Source organism: Ammospiza nelsoni, chromosome 2 (assembly GCF_027579445.1).
Source record: "Ammospiza nelsoni isolate bAmmNel1 chromosome 2, bAmmNel1.pri, whole genome shotgun sequence".
NCBI classification, from domain to species: domain Eukaryota; kingdom Metazoa; phylum Chordata; class Aves; order Passeriformes; family Passerellidae; genus Ammospiza; species Ammospiza nelsoni.
In genome coordinates this window covers 106,547,257-106,563,213 of record NC_080634.1, presented here as the reverse complement: position 1 = coordinate 106,563,213, position 15,957 = coordinate 106,547,257, and the positions used below count along the sequence as shown (strand labels likewise).

General features: G+C 38.1%; 1 protein-coding gene across 1 annotated transcript in view; it reads right to left on the bottom strand.

The window, feature by feature from the left end:
• Positions 1 to 15,957, bottom strand: part of POLA1 (DNA polymerase alpha 1, catalytic subunit) — a 184,613-nt gene that overhangs the window by 61,427 nt on the left and 107,229 nt on the right. Inside the window, 1 exon segment of the mRNA XM_059466626.1 lies at positions 56 to 172. Within this exon segment, the coding sequence (XP_059322609.1) occupies positions 56 to 172 (117 nt within the window).

Here is a 15,957-nt window from a genome sequence, read left to right as displayed (position 1 = left end):
AGAGCCAGGTGAGCTGCAGGAGAATCCCACTCCACTTCTGCACCAAAATACTCACCTCTGGTCTCAGAACAGCCTTCCTGCAGGCCTGGCACACGGGGCCGCTCCGGGAGAAACTCAGCGGGAGCCGACGCGTTCGATTCTGGCAAGTTGGCTCCTCGCATATTAACCAACCCTGCAGAAAGGCAGAACACAGAAAAAAATTGGTTTTTATCCTAAATTCAAGTTACAGCTTGTTTTAATTCCACCTAAAAAATGAATCAAGTCAAGGAAGAAAAATAGCCCAACTTTAACATACTCTGTGAATCTGATACTGCAATATGTATGAAGAGATGAAGGTCCTTCAAGGACCGTGTTTAAACACAATTAATGGCAGACAACAAAGCTGGAGTCTTCTTGCTTCAAAATCCCACACTCTGCACACTGCAGTCATCCCTTCTTTGAAATACACCAAAACCTCTGCTCTTCTCCAGTTACAACACTGGCATACAACAGGAATATTTTATTCAGGTAGGCAGACCATTCAGCAGGACACTCCACTCCATTCAGCAAGACTTCTAATAAATTGAATATTTAAGTAAAATGCCATTTCTTGGCTTGCACTTTAGAGGGGAGAAACAGTTTTCTGTTTTCTAATGGCAGCCAGAAGCTTTCCTTTCTTCTTTTTTAGGTTTTTGAGGTTTTGTGGTTTTTTTTCAGAAAGCTACCAAGACTTCAACATAAACTGATTAATTTAAGAAAATCTAGCATTTTGTAGAGTTAAAATGAAATAAAATCTGAGCCAATTTGCTCTATGTCAGCTCAGGGAGACAATGCAAAAGTCTTCTCTTAAGAGTATGCAAGAAGGAATGATTCCAGAACTGGAAAGGATGAACTTTTCATGCGAGGTTCAACCTCCTCCCTAAGAACCACAAAGATGCTTAAGGAATGGCAAAAGACAAAGGACAGAGTAGAACTCTTCTAAAGATTTTCCCAGCTTTTGGAAATAGGTCAAGGACCACCCTAATCACTGTTTCTGTATTCAGTAGTGAATAAATTAATGCATTAATGAGCCCAATGAACTTCATGTGCTTTTCAAACCCATGTAAACTTTTAGCATCTGCAACATCCAGCAGAACACCTATAAACTATATGAAAAAGCATTTTATTTTTCTTGAAAACACACACCCATGCACGCAGCTCCTCTTTTAAGGCTTTCCAGTTCTTGCATCAGGAGAGACTAGGGATAATCATTCTGCATTCACCTTCTTTGTGCCACTCATGATTTTACAGACCTCCATCACATCACCTTCAATCAAAGTCTTTTCCAAACCACAGTCCTAATTTACTTAGTTGTTCCTTGCCTGGAAACCACTCCAAATCTTGGTTGCCCTTCTCTGAATCTCTCCCAGGTCTTTTTGGAAATGAGGGAGTGGTGGAAAATGGGACAAGTGGGGAGGAAGATGAAACCAGTACTGCACACTGTATTCCAGATACTAACGAACATGAATTTATACAGGAACAAAATGGTATTTTCCATCTTGTTCTCTGCTCCTTTCTCTCCTCAAGTTCTGTCTGCCTAGAGCCCACTACCAAGAATTTGGGCATTGAAGAGTCATATCCAGAAAGATATTTTTTATTTTTTAAGAATTATAATCTTCCCTACTAGGTCAATACATACACTGGACACAAAATTAAGATTGGGTTCTCAGTATTTCTTCACTTCACCTTACTTGGCAGAGCATTTAAGGTTCTGTTGTTAACTGAGAAGTCAACTTAGTGTTCCTGCAACTGTTCTCAAGGAGTTTCCTGCTTTTACTACCTTGAGCAGCTCAGCCCTGTAAAACTGCATTTCAGACTATTGGCTGGTGATGTCTCTGACGGGAATATTAAGTGGTTAATTTTGCCCGTTTCCAAATTTTTCGTTGCTCCTGCAAAGAAGTTAACTCCAACCACACCTGGATTCCTCGTACTTTGGAAATGTTATGAATCAGAGGACAACTCAAAATATTGCTTGCTTTCATTCTCACTAGCTCTTTGACAAGCTGTCCAATTGTTATGTTCTGGCAATGACTTCTACCTATCTCCACTTGGATTTCAACTTAAAAATATATTCTATAATAATTTGAGATGTACTTCAAGACTGTTTATCTATTTAAGATGAAACCTCAAATCCTTTCCAAGTAACTTCATTTATTCCAGAGACCTCTCCTCTTTCACCATTTCTTCAGCCATGTCACATACTCAATATTATCCCACTGGTGCCAAATCCATCAGAACACTTCCTGCTGCCCTTGCAGAGCAGAGCTTTTATGTCCATGTGGACAGACTGGAAAAACTTGTGGAGAACATCACAGCAATATCAATGTATGCAGCACTTGCTGAAGTGTTTAAGCTACAGTGAAGAAATGGAAGGAGTGCATTTACAGATGCACTTAGATTCATTTCACCCAACTCTGACATCTAAAGCCTGATACCCAGTTTAAGCTTTTCCATTCTTATCCATTAGCTTACCCTACAATCCATTTATAGTAAATGAAGGAAGAAAATGCATCTCCAAAAGCAATTCACCTAACAGATTTTGGGATGAGGAAATCCTCCCTGCTCCAGACCCTCTTAATAGTGTAAGGGGTTTTGGAAACAGTATGATTGGTGTATCTGATCACTAAGTGTGAACCTTATTGTTACATAGATCAGCAATATAAATGATGACATTTAAAACTGCACAGGGAGAAAATGTCAAGAATTCAAAACCCTGTGATTTGCTCTCTTGCACAACTGCCGCCCTAGCAGTCCTAATACCACTTTCTTTGTCATTGTCATATACAATTTATTTATGACAAATACTTCAGAACTGACATTAGCAACATAAGAAACTGCTCACCAACACATGGTTCACTGTAAGAAATCCTAACTGAGGGCCTGACCTAACAGACACCTGACCTGTGTCTTCTGGAGTCAGCTACACAAATGAGCCTCAAGTGAAAAAGACAGGCCTTGGCTTTGGTTTTGCAAATGAACTTAAGATTTCCTCTAAAAGAGGTAGGTGTTTATTATGTGGTCTGACACTGATTAAATAACTCAGTTTAAACAGACATGGAATAACCTTCTACCAAAAAAGCTACTCATTGAGATTTTCAGGCATTCACCTACATGAGAACCAATAATATCATTAGAGCCGCTGTGAGGGAAGAATCAAAAACATTTTTGTAAGGATAATGAATTCTCACAGATCTTGCATTAAGTTAATTTTTTAGAGACAAAAGACATGCTTTCTTTGGAAATTTGTTTATTCTGTGGCATCTCTACCTCCTATGAAACATCTGGTAGCAATCTGACATAAACAGCACCTTAAAATACACAGCCAGGCAGGGGAGGTGTGGAGAGTGTCCTCACCCATTCTAAAACCCTCCTGTTGAAGAGCTTAATTTTTTCAGCTGTAACTATGAAAAGATTCTCTGTGCACAAAGAGAATACTCATGACTCAAAACATATTAAATGACTACATCTGAACTTTGAAGCAATTTGTTATATTAGAAAAACAAATAATGGAAACTGCCAGATACTAAGATATTTTGTTAGGGAATGCAAGTGCAACTGAAAAAACAAAGCCTGGAATGGGAGCAGCATCCCAGCTTCAGCTGAACACAATACTCAAAAATAGACAACCATGAAAATAATGTATGATAAAAGTAACTGTGTTTTCTGCCATCTATTGGCCTTTTTAGCTAACAATTATGAAACAAAGGACTGCACCACTCACAAGGTACAGCTTCTACTGTCTTACAAGAGAATGCATAGAAGGTCCTCTCAAACTACCACTGAATAATTTGAAGCAAGTTTCTTTATGCAATTGTTTCAGTCTAATGCAGTCACTGCTGAAGAAAGCACTGGGAGATTCTGCTGGTCACAAAAAACAGGTGAAAAAAGACTGAAAACCCCCTGACTTAACTAAAAAACCATAGCTTAGAATAAAAATAAACACTTAAATTCAACAGCTAACTATTATGCTTGTTTTCAGCTACTAAGAAATAATGATCAAAACATACAAGTTTTACTGAGCAGCACATTTCTCAATAAACTATATTCAAAAAATGAAGATTTAAGTTATTGCCTACAATAAAATGCCAAATGTGTTGAGTAGATACTAACAAACTGGATGTCACTTCAATTCATACAGAATACAGCTAATGTCATTTGTATAGACTTCCCACTAGTTATAATTAACAGTAAAGAGGTCTTTTCTTCTTTGTCACCTCTCTATTCAGGCCTTATTTGCGTTTGTTTGTACTTGCTATCTGTTAATCTCTCGTAACAAATGACAACAATAACTGTTGCTATTATGCATGGAAATTAAACATGTAGATAACTGTGTGAAGGGAGCTATTTTTGAAAAAGGCAGTATTAGAAACATGTAGCTCTTTATGTCTCCTGTTTTGCTTTGATAATTAAGCCATAGCCTTGATTTCTTTTAAACAAAAAACTTTTCCATGGTCATGCATGTTGCAATCAAATTCAATACATGCATTATGTTCTGATTCAATCTGTTCAAGTGCATTATTGTTAACCCTTATTTGATCCATGCCTGTCATCTTCACTGACCAAACAAAACCAATCCTTCATTTCCCAGCAGCTATCACTGAGTCTGTAAATTAATTTGTAGTACATCAAACAAAATCATAATAGGGAACCTTCAGCTTTGTTCTATTTGGTATCTGCAACACCGTGGGAAATGAAATAAAAGTTGACAGAGGGGAAGAAAAAGCAACTAGGGCCTCCAAACATCCTGCCCACAAATGCTCAGTTCATTTTAAAATATAAAAAAGTATGTGAAAAAACCCTGAAATAAAGCACAATATAAAAGAAAATCCCTGAAGAGTATTAAGTCCATGTACTGTAGCTAATAGGGAGAAATTTGCAAGTCAAAAGTAAATTTTGTTTCTTTGTAAGATCGTTCTTGAGAATTAGCCTCTCCCATTCTAATGATCAACAAGCATTAGAAATATTACCCCAAAATACAGAGGCAAGTGGTTTTGCAACAGCCTTTCAAACAGAAGATGCAGGGGTCAACAACATGCATTTACTGAGCTTTATCTTAATAATTTTTACAAATTACATTTGACAATGTAGCTTGGTTGCCTGCTACAGCAGAGGACTGAATGTGCTTCCCTAAGACACTTGAGTTCTGCATCTGCTCCTGCCTTCAGACAGTCTGGATGCTGAGGCACTACAAAACTTCAAAAGTTCATGTGGAATGAAAAAATGTCCTGGTAAAAAGCAGAAAGCTGCAAGCACTGAAAATCATTCAGAAGTCACTGTCAGTTCCTTGGAGTTGAACTTACTTGTCATCCATGCCTGCTTCTCTGCAACCTTCCTCCCCACTGAAGACAATTTTAAGGTGGATTTTGGAAAATGGGATCTTGGTGGATGATGCCCAGTCTCAGATGGCTGGCATATCTGAGCAAACCTGTGTCTCCAGCACTGCAGAGCTGAAGTTATCACCTTACACCATCAAACCCACCAGAAGGGAAGCACAGGAACCCAACCTGAACATGCTGTCCTGGTCAGCCAGTTTAAGCCTGCTGCTCATGCCACTGATCAGCAACCCAGTTTTTGGAAGGCTGAATTTGAGAGACAATGCAATGAAGATTTGCTGATCCAGGTACCATTGTGAGTTGCTAATCAGGACACTTTCACTTCATACTGGCCTTTCTTTTCATACTACTCTTACAAAAAGATATTTCCACTCATTCCAAGACCAGAAGCTCCAAAACCTGCTTTCCTGACAACATCCATTATTATGGATTGTATTGCCTAACAGGGCAACAAATCTGTCTGAAGTGCCCTGAAATCCTCTGGAAGGATGATCCACCTCATTACTGCATACATTATCAAATCTATTGATCCTCCCAAGCAATATGAAAAGACAGATGATTTTATGAAGTTAAATCAGGCAACATTATGGCAACAGAGGACTTAACTCAGTGACCTGAAAGTTATGAGTTCCAATTGCAATAATTTGTTCCACACGTGTGGTGTGTTCTCCCTGTCTGCGTCTTCTGTAAATAGCTGAGTGTTTGGGGGAACAGACACACTTTCCTAGTAGTAGACAACATTTCAGGAACTAGAACCACAACCTCTGTTTGCATGTTCTTTGGCCAATGGTTTCACTATCAGTAGTAACTACATCTTTTGAGAATTATATAATGATTTTACACTACCAACATGAAAGGTGATATGAATATTGACTTAAAGATGAGCTCTTGCTGTAAAGTCATGAAAGATTTTCTGCTGCATACTTTGAAGTAATTTCAACTTCTAATCTGCTTTCTTGCCTGTTCAGGACAAAGAAACACTCTAGTAACAATGCATCTGCCCCACCTTGGTGAGACACCAGCAGCAATGCAAGTCTGAATGACAGGGTGAGAGCTAGTGTCATGCACTGGAATTTCAGCAGACAGAGCAGACCTGAGTGACACCTATCTGCCACTGCTACAATGCCAAGAAAAAACCCCTTCAGGTCTGGAATGCTATCATAAGCAGTGAAATAAGACTCCACCAGAAAACTCAACCCACTTAGTAATGTGAATCATAGAATCATTAGTGTTGGAAAAAACATCTAAGCGCACAGTCCAACCATTATCCCAGCAGCCCAGTTGCCACATCCACACACCTTCTGAACACTTCCAGGGATGGTGATTCCACCACTTCAGTGAATTTCAGCATAGCTTAGGTTCCTCAAGCAATACTCCACATTTTTGTGGGGAAATACACCTGATTAAAACCTCAGAGGATGCACTGTTATAAACAAACCAATTCTACTGCTGCTGACACAAGAAGAAAGTCACAGACTCATGTAACTTTTGAAAGGGTTTTTCCAGATGGAGAACTTGCTGAGGTCAGAACCAGTATAGTCAGAGACTCACACCTCTCTCCTGCAGGAACAGTGACTCTGCAGAGCCCTGGTGCTTGCCTGCTATGTGCACTTCATCCTGAATGTCCCTCCAGAGCAAGCACAAAGACACATCAGGGAGCTGCCTGAATTATCCTATGGATGGAGGAACTGACCTGTGAGAGCACCAAAGCAGAGCCAGTGTAGCACACTGATCAGGAGGGCTCCTCACAGGTGACACCTTCAGACATCTGACTTTGTCAAGCCTGTGTCCCCCCACAGCCTGAGGGGACACGGCCACTCCTCTGGAACTTGCAGCTACTAATGGAAACTACCTTGAGATGAGATTATCTGAATTTATATAGGACTGGATGGACATATGAAAGGGACACCTCATGATGCTTAAAAGCCCACACTCCCACCCTCCTCTTTGGGCACAGAAAAGAAAACACGAAGCAAATTCTTTATAAAGGCAAAATTCTAAGATAATTTTATCAGAAAAAAAAATTTTTGAGGGAAACAAAAATCATGTGCTGCCACAGAAGAGCATAACATATCTGGAAAATGAGCCATCAGGCTTCCCTTCTTCCTTTCCCCCCAAATGACCACCATCAGAAATTAAGCCTTATAAAGGAGCATCTTATCTGTTTTGGCATTTTTCCTATCAAGGAGTATCTCCTTGATAAGTAATAAACAGGCATACAATTTACAAGAATCATGAAAACCAACCCTAAAAAATGGAGTAATGAAGTTAAAAGCAATCACTGATGCAGAATTCTGGGTCAGCAACTTTTTCAGGATCCTTCAGAGCTTGGTATTTTTCCAAGCAAATCAGTTACCAAGCACTAAGGAAAATATGTATCTGTGACACCATGAGAAACATCTCAATTTATCTGTGAAGGAAATCCAGGGGACTTGTAAATCCTCTTCCATTAGAGAGCTTGGACATATTGAGATCTCAAAGTAGTATATAGAGAGACATTGTTATTGATGTATCAGGCATTCCAGCCTTCTTTTCACTTCAACAAAAAAATTGATGGAGAAGCTCTCTCCACTTCTTTAATATGTTACTATTATGTAGTAACATATTAACATATGTTAATATGTTACTACAATTGTACTAAACCAAAAGCCCTAATATTATGTTCAAGAGATATCTCATTCAGACATATCTCTCCCATGCTAGAAAAGAGATATGTCTGAACTCCATCTGAGAATTTTAAAATGTCAAAGAATTCCACAGCAAAGAGCATGTGCAAAGTCTGTCAGGCATAATTGAAACTTGAAAGTCAAAAACATCTTAGAACTAAGTTAAATATCTGTACTCCAATATGAGTATATAAGACAAAGATGATTTTCAAGAATATTTTAAGGTTTTATACCACTGTAACATTTAATAATCTCTGAATAACAAATTCCTTTGATATTTTACAGACTCTTCACATAAATTGTTTTATAAAAGGAGCTGGGTCAAGAGTCCACTATTGATGCTAGCTGACTGGAGCTTTTATCTTTTTAAGTGGAATAGGTACCATGTTAAACATGCTGCCAAGCTTCTTGCAGCTGGAAGATATTGCAGCATATGCTTAGAATGGTGGAACATGTGAATTCTTTATACATTTACCCTACAGCTTCAATCCCTTACCCAGGGAATGCTGATTCTATGTTCTCTGGTATTTTGTTAGGTGTTCTGCACGTTTTGGCAATGCAAATAGTTTTAGTAACTATTATAGTAACAACAACTGAAATTAGTTCCTGAAACTTATACATAAAGGTAACTATAATGCATTAAGAAACCTGATCACCGATCCAGCATGGTATATGACTATTCAGACCGTAATAGAAGGACCTATTTTATCAACTCGTTCTTGGCCATTGACTTCATATTAACTTTTCTTTTTCTGTACAAAAATACTGCAGCTAGCTTCTCATCCAGAAAAAAACAGGTTACATTTCCCAGTAAGAGTATTTTTAGTCTGATGTTACCTGATCATCCAATTTAGGGAAAATGTAAACAGTGACCACAGCATTTCACACCCCATTTCATGCTGCCTCACTTCAATGGAAGTTGGACAATATGAATTCAATTGCTTTTCTAAGCATTTCCTTATTTTCAGAGCCTCTTGAATTTTGGCCTGTATAACTGATCAGAATTCAGCTGTGGGATGGAGTGGATAACAAAAACTCATATGAAGAAAGGAAATTCTTTTCCTGGAGGTTCACTCTCCTCCTCAGAGTTCCACATTATCCAGGGTGATGAACAGACAGACGTGATCTCTTAGGAAAAATACAAAACTGTCTGTTAAATGAAAGATGAAATGAGGAAATATGCTTTTGAAAGTGTATTACTTGAAAGCAGTACAGGTCCTGGAGAAGACTGGTTATATATCCAGTATTATTATCACATGGCCCACATTAAAGGATGCTGTCAGCCAGTAACTTCCTAGTGGAAGGCAAGTGATCACTTTAACACTCAGTGCTGGCAATGGAGGACACCCACTCCAAAATACTCCTGTTCTCACAGACACTCATATCCATTGTCCCACTTCCCCACTGGAAAACTGCCACCCCAAAGGCACCTGGCATCAACTGGAACTACACCTTCACAGGACCAGACAGAAGGTCCAAAGCAACTACACAAACTGCCATTGAAGGCAATGCAGCTACACGGACTTGCTACCTTAAAAAAGCATGAATGAGGACATAAACATTACCTGAGATTCTCAGAACACAAAATATCCTTCTATCTTAAAAAAGTTGGTGATGCTAGAATGGTAAAAGCTGTGATGGAGATTCCAGGTGGCCATTTGAGAAGTGAAGCTGCCAAGTGCACTGATCTAAAATATCAAAAATACTCCCCTTTGAATTTTATAGAAAATGGCCAGAAATTTGAGAGGATTTAACCCAAAACAAAATTCTGTCCCATAGCATACTTTTCAGGATTTCCTTCAGAATATGCATATCTCCCAGTCCAACCAGCAATGCCTCTGGTGTGAGATATGCAACTGTTGTGAGGCAAAGTCAGCCACAGAATATCAAATGCCTGTTTAGATGTTACCAAAAATGGAAGTCTGCAGAGTTTCAAGAATGGTATTTTGTAATTCTGAATATTTCAAAATAATAGAACTTTAATTGCATTCTAATCCATAACTGGAAAAAAAAGAAGGAGGAAGCCATCTAAGATCAAAAGAAAACATTATTTTCAAGAAAATATTATTCTCAGCACTGTCATACCAGTTTTACCACTAAAAGTATTGGAGGTGTGTGTATGTGATCAAAGTAAGAGATAACTGAAGAAGCAAGAAATGCACCCTAGTCTTCTTCCCCCCTCCCCCAAGAACTGAAACACTCAAGCTAACATCAAAAATGTTTTAAACAAAATTATCAAACAAGACATAAGTGAAAAATATCTTGTAGGTCAATGTAAGAGTTTTACATGTTATTAAAAATTGATTTTTTAAGATACCTTTAGATGTACACTCACACGTCATTTCATAAAAGTTATTTGAAACTTATTGATCTCATTTGTGCAAAGCCCAGGCTCCATCATCAGCCTGCTGAAAGGATAATAGAGCACTCCAAACCCTTGTGATAGATTTGATGCAAACAGTGGCCCTCATTTTAGTACATGTAATAGCACCACAAGTGGACAAATTCCAACTTTAACAGTTGTACATTACAAACTAAATTAGCAAATATGTTCTGCTTTACTTCACATCAAATCCAATACCTTGGTCTTCTTACCTCCACTAAAATAAGGTTCTAGGCACCAAAACATGCCACAAAAAATTAAAAAGTCTTCTCAGGCTAACACACCACTCACAAAGAGACCCAGCTATTACCAACAATTTTATTTCACTTAAGACAAACTGAAAACAGCTAAAATGGACTTTGAGCAAGCAACTGAGAGAAGACATACTTAAAATGACTACACATGGAAAACTAAATTGCGAAAAGGATCAGTGAAAGAAGCCTTATGGATTTCTGTACCGAGAGTGAAAACCTCTAGAAGGATATTTAAGTCCATTCTGCCAAAATACTCTCCCTATTCACACAACTCAAAGGAAGCCATATTCTTAGGCTACAATAGGTCACAACTAAGTACAGTACCTTGCTTCAGAAAGAATTTTGCTTTGTCTGTCAACTATCAACAAAGCACAAAGAGCTCATACAGCCCATCCATGCATTGCTTGTCAAGGAGTCTAGCAGCATACAAACAGTAAGAACTCAAAAGATTTCTTAAAAACTATGCCTCTTGTTTGGTTGGACAGCTAAAAACACTCTACTGCCCCCAGTCATTACACAATTCTGTTATCTTCCTTCTAACCTCAAATTTTTGTACATTGCTTGAATTTTTCAGATTTGTCGTGTTCAACTTCCTGCAAAACATCAGATGTAAGATAGAACACAAAGGTTTTGCTCACATACATGGCACCTACAGTAAGATTCATCAACTCTAGTATAAATATTAGGCTGATATCAACAAAAAAAGATTGTTTATATGAAGCATTTATCTTTGCAATTTGGTTATGAACATCTCTGAATGCTGAAGGAGTTAACAGAGTTCCAAAAACTTCAGAAGTGCTAACACATGTACGTGGGTATGTAAGTTCAGAGGAGCTCAAAAGAGTTAAAGGTAATGGCAGAGAAAGGGGTCTCAGGAGTCTGGTCACCTTAAACTAGAGAACTTTAAAGCATCACTAAGCAGTGTTTGTTCATTTAAGTTTAATTATTTTCTCCTTGAGAAAGGCACTAATGAAACTGAATATCTTTCATGGTTTCGAAGAGCAGTCTGAATGGTCTGTAAACAGGACTGGGGGCAGACGAGAGAACTGGCTGAGCCAGGGGGTTGCTAGGTGATGCACAATGTAAACCCACAAACTTGTTCAGGTTTACTTTGCTTTCATGCTGCTCTCACACAGGCTCTCCAAAGTTTTAAGAATTAATTTCCAGGTAGCTATTTAAAAAACAAGAAGTAGAAATAATTAAAAAAGAAAATTCCTTAATCCTCCTCACCTCTTCTCTGTCTTCCCCTGCCATCCCCCCAAGAATGATAAAGGAAAGACAAAAGAAAATTCACAGAACTAAAGTGCAGGAAACCATTCCTTCTATATACTTGTATTTAACTGTTGAAGACTGGTCATTATGAAAAACTTTTAATATTTTCTGCTTGATTTTTGCTTCTGTAAATGTAAATAAAAATGAATTCTGGAACAATACATTGAGCCTTTAAAACACTTAAACTGAATGCACAGTCCTATTTACTAACATTTCCACCAGAGATTACAAAAGCAAACTTTTCAGTCCAGCCATGTGCTCCTACCTCCACCCTTTTCAGAGCTGTGGTTATTTTTTTTCTCCCCTAAAGTATCTGATCAGAGATTGTCCGGTAAGAGCACTTTATTAGATCATCAGTCAGAGGGTTTTACAAGCACCAAGAGCTATGGGCTCAAATGCAGCACATCAGTTTTAATAGCCCAAGGTCTAATAGTAAACTGCAGATACTGCTGAGAACTTTCCATGCACTGAACTCTTGAAAAAGCACCATCTCTCAAGCTTAAATGCAGCTGCCTCTTTCAATGCCGCAAATGGGTAAATTTGACAAAAAAGCCACCATTAAGACTACATGAAAGGCTCAAGACAACATCCTTTCAATGCTTTGTACTTCAGTAATCAGATGTACTTACTCACCCCCTCCCCCAAACCCGATCAAGAACTATTTCTGAATGGTAGGAAATAATTCCACTTTGTACATCTTTTAGTTAATCAAGACTTTCTATTCAGCAATTTGACCTTTTGTTCAAAACAGGATTATCAGTTTTTTCGCCAGTTACCAAGGGCGACTCGCATGGTGAACATAATTGCAATAATTTGCAAAACACCATGGCAACCCACATTACAACTAGGTAAATACTGGTCTTTTGTGCTACATTGTTATTTTCAGAGATGCTGAAGTCAAAGAACGAATGACAAATGAACACAAAATTTATATTTGCTTTGTCTCAAAAGAGAAGAAAATTGATAACAAGAATTGGGGGGAAACCGACTACAGCTGTAATTTCTAACTTGATTAATTAGGATGGTAACAGTCCTTAACAGTATATTCAACAAACAGCCCTGACTTAGTCTCTCCACCCACCTCTCTCTCTTTCTACACTACTACCACTAACCCCCACCCCAGACAAATTTTTTCAGCTAGGAGAACAAACAACTCCATTTGCTCTTTTCTTCAACTTAATGGAATCCTTAATTACAGAATATTGTTCTCCTGCTCTTCATTACACTGAAAACTGAAAGTGAGAGAGAGAGGAGGAGGAGGAGGAGGAGGAGGAGGAAGACTGTGCCAAGCAGACAGGGTAGCTACAGTCATCCTCCCCGCCTTTGCTTTTTTTGTCCGTAGCAGACCTAAAGATGAGATGGCATTTTTTGTGGGTTTTTTTTTTCCCTCTTTTTAATATTAGCAGCTGTTGTACAGCAAATAATTAAGTAAACTAGTGCTCAAGTTCTCTCCTGGCAGCATAAATAAGACATGAAAGCTTAAGTCAAGTCATGATTAAAATCCAAATCAGAGAGGAAACAGCTGCTTAAAACGAAAAAAAAAATCTCTTAAAAATTATCAGACTGGGTGGCTTCTAACAGAATACCTACAGTATTAAAACATTTTCCAATGGGTAGATTTATAATATACAATAAATTAATATTTTTAAACTTTATTTCTTTACAATTGTAAAGAACTTACTGTTACACTATAGTTTACAGTATAGGCTTCTAGTAAGATTACAAGAAATCACATTAAAACCAAATTCTGGGACATATCTTGGAAATACAGAGAAGTAATTTTGCCTAAGAAAAAAAAATCGCTGAGAACAGTATTACCAATGGATGTCACAATGAATTTGCTATATTTTACTGGATCACAAGTTCTGTGCTGAAACATTTATTATGCCACAGTGAGCTGATTGAATAGTTGAGAGCTTAATTTTCATTATATCAATAAAAACAAGTTATGCCTTTATACAGACCAAATCCTGTCACCAGATGTATGCATATGCTCCTTGTGAAATACAATGGCACCCTTTACCAACAGATTTCCACATACAGAGTGGATGTGAAATACATTAAGCTCAAGAAGCCTGCAATCAGAAGCCAGGGTAATCCTCATCTCAGTTCACTGTATGTACAAATCATGTGTCAATTTAAAGGGCCATATCTATATTTTAATTCTTTTGAAAGTACTGGATTGCCTTTACAATAAAATAGGTTTTTTAAGTGAAAAAGAGCTACTGCTGCATCCCTGTGTGCTAGGAACACTGGAGAGAGTATGCAGTAAAATGAAAGAAATGAAAACAAAGCGCTAAAGTCAAGTGAAGGTGGCCCCAGGGTGCTGAAATGCACCAGTGCCACTACAGAGATCCTCTGAGCTGCTGGACAAGCCACTTCCAGTTCACTGAGCAGACTCACAAGCAATGAGCATTCAGGAATCAGTTCAGACCCAAGTGCAACCTGAAAGTTCTTCTTCAGGCAGTCACTCGGTACTATACACTGAAAAAACAAGTCCTTTGATGCACAAATTGGGCACCCAAACTTATGAACACATTCAATGTTCATTCCCCTGTGCCTCATCTCTTTGACAAATAGAAATAATAATTGGCCTGTCGCTTAACACACAGCTCTTGTAAAGATGATTTTTAAGAGCCACTTGATCCTGCAGTAAGTGTGCCACAGAAGACTCCATGAGAAAATAAATAATCCTAGCCAAAGTTTCAGTGAGTGCATTCAATAAGGTCAAAGCATCCACTATGTAATGGAGAGAAACAAATACAGACCAGCTGCTCATCTAACCAGTGCTGTCCCACCTGTACACACTGAAAAAAACGTAGAAAGGGATAACACCATACATAAATGACCTGCATTAAACTTAAGTAAGCAATATTCACTCTATATCTTCAACTTTCAAATGTTCAACTCTGTAGTATCAGAATCTCTCTTCTATTTTTAAATTTTTTTTTAAATCCATTCTTCTTCAAAACAGTGTTTAAAGGAATACACAGATTTTGCTTCTGGGAATCAACAGAGTAGCCCATAGTAACTTTCTGTCTCCTCTGAAAGCACTGCATTACGCCCTGTGCGCCCCAACAGCAGAGGCAGGAAAATATTTATGAATTTTCTCATGCTTTTCTTTTTCTATTCAACCAATCACATTCCAATATAACTGCTTGGTTTTTGTGCCCAAACTTTCACAGGCCATCTCCACCCACAGCTGCCTCCTCATGCTATTTCAAGCCCGTCTGCCCAGCCAGGTGCTTATCCAGCAGATACCATATTTGAATATTCTAATTCAACCAACTCCAGTCAATTCAGCTTCTTTGCTTTTAGTTTCATCTACAGTCACTTGGATCCACTCCAATCTCATGTGCCATGTTCTAGTCTCTTCTCATCTACAGTCAATTCTTGCAAGCATTTTTGCATTGGTTTCTTGGTTTTATGGGGCTTTTCTTGGTTTTTAATTATTAATCATGCCTAGGTCCCTCCTCTACACTACAGATTTTTCCTAAAGTCCTGTAAAATTATCAAATCTAGATGGATTTTTCTTAGATGACAAAAGACAAACAAGAGAAAGGAAGAAAGAAGGATAAAATATCTACTCTTCCTCATAGCCAAATGTTAAAGACTTCAAAGCCATAGCACCAAAATTTTGGGTGTGCAATGTCACCTGAATGACATTAACACTGCTTTAAGTGCAATGTCTTAAAATAGGGAAGTGATAATAATTCAAGCATGACTGAGGTCTTCAACTGAACTGATTTATATTACATCAGATTTCCCCTCTCAGGACCTCACTAGGCAGGTTCATATACCAAGATGTTACATTTAAACTCCAACTTACTTTTCTTGGAACTTTGATTTGGAATAATTAAACCAAATCTGCAGCATACTCTATTCTGAGATCATAAACATAAACTGCCCTACTCAACTCCACCTTACATGAGACTTTTCTTCCTGCTACCATTAATTAAACTAAGCATCAAACTTAGTTAAAAAATTTCAAAAAACATTTTGTGAAGTATTATGGGATGGTCAGGCTCCCT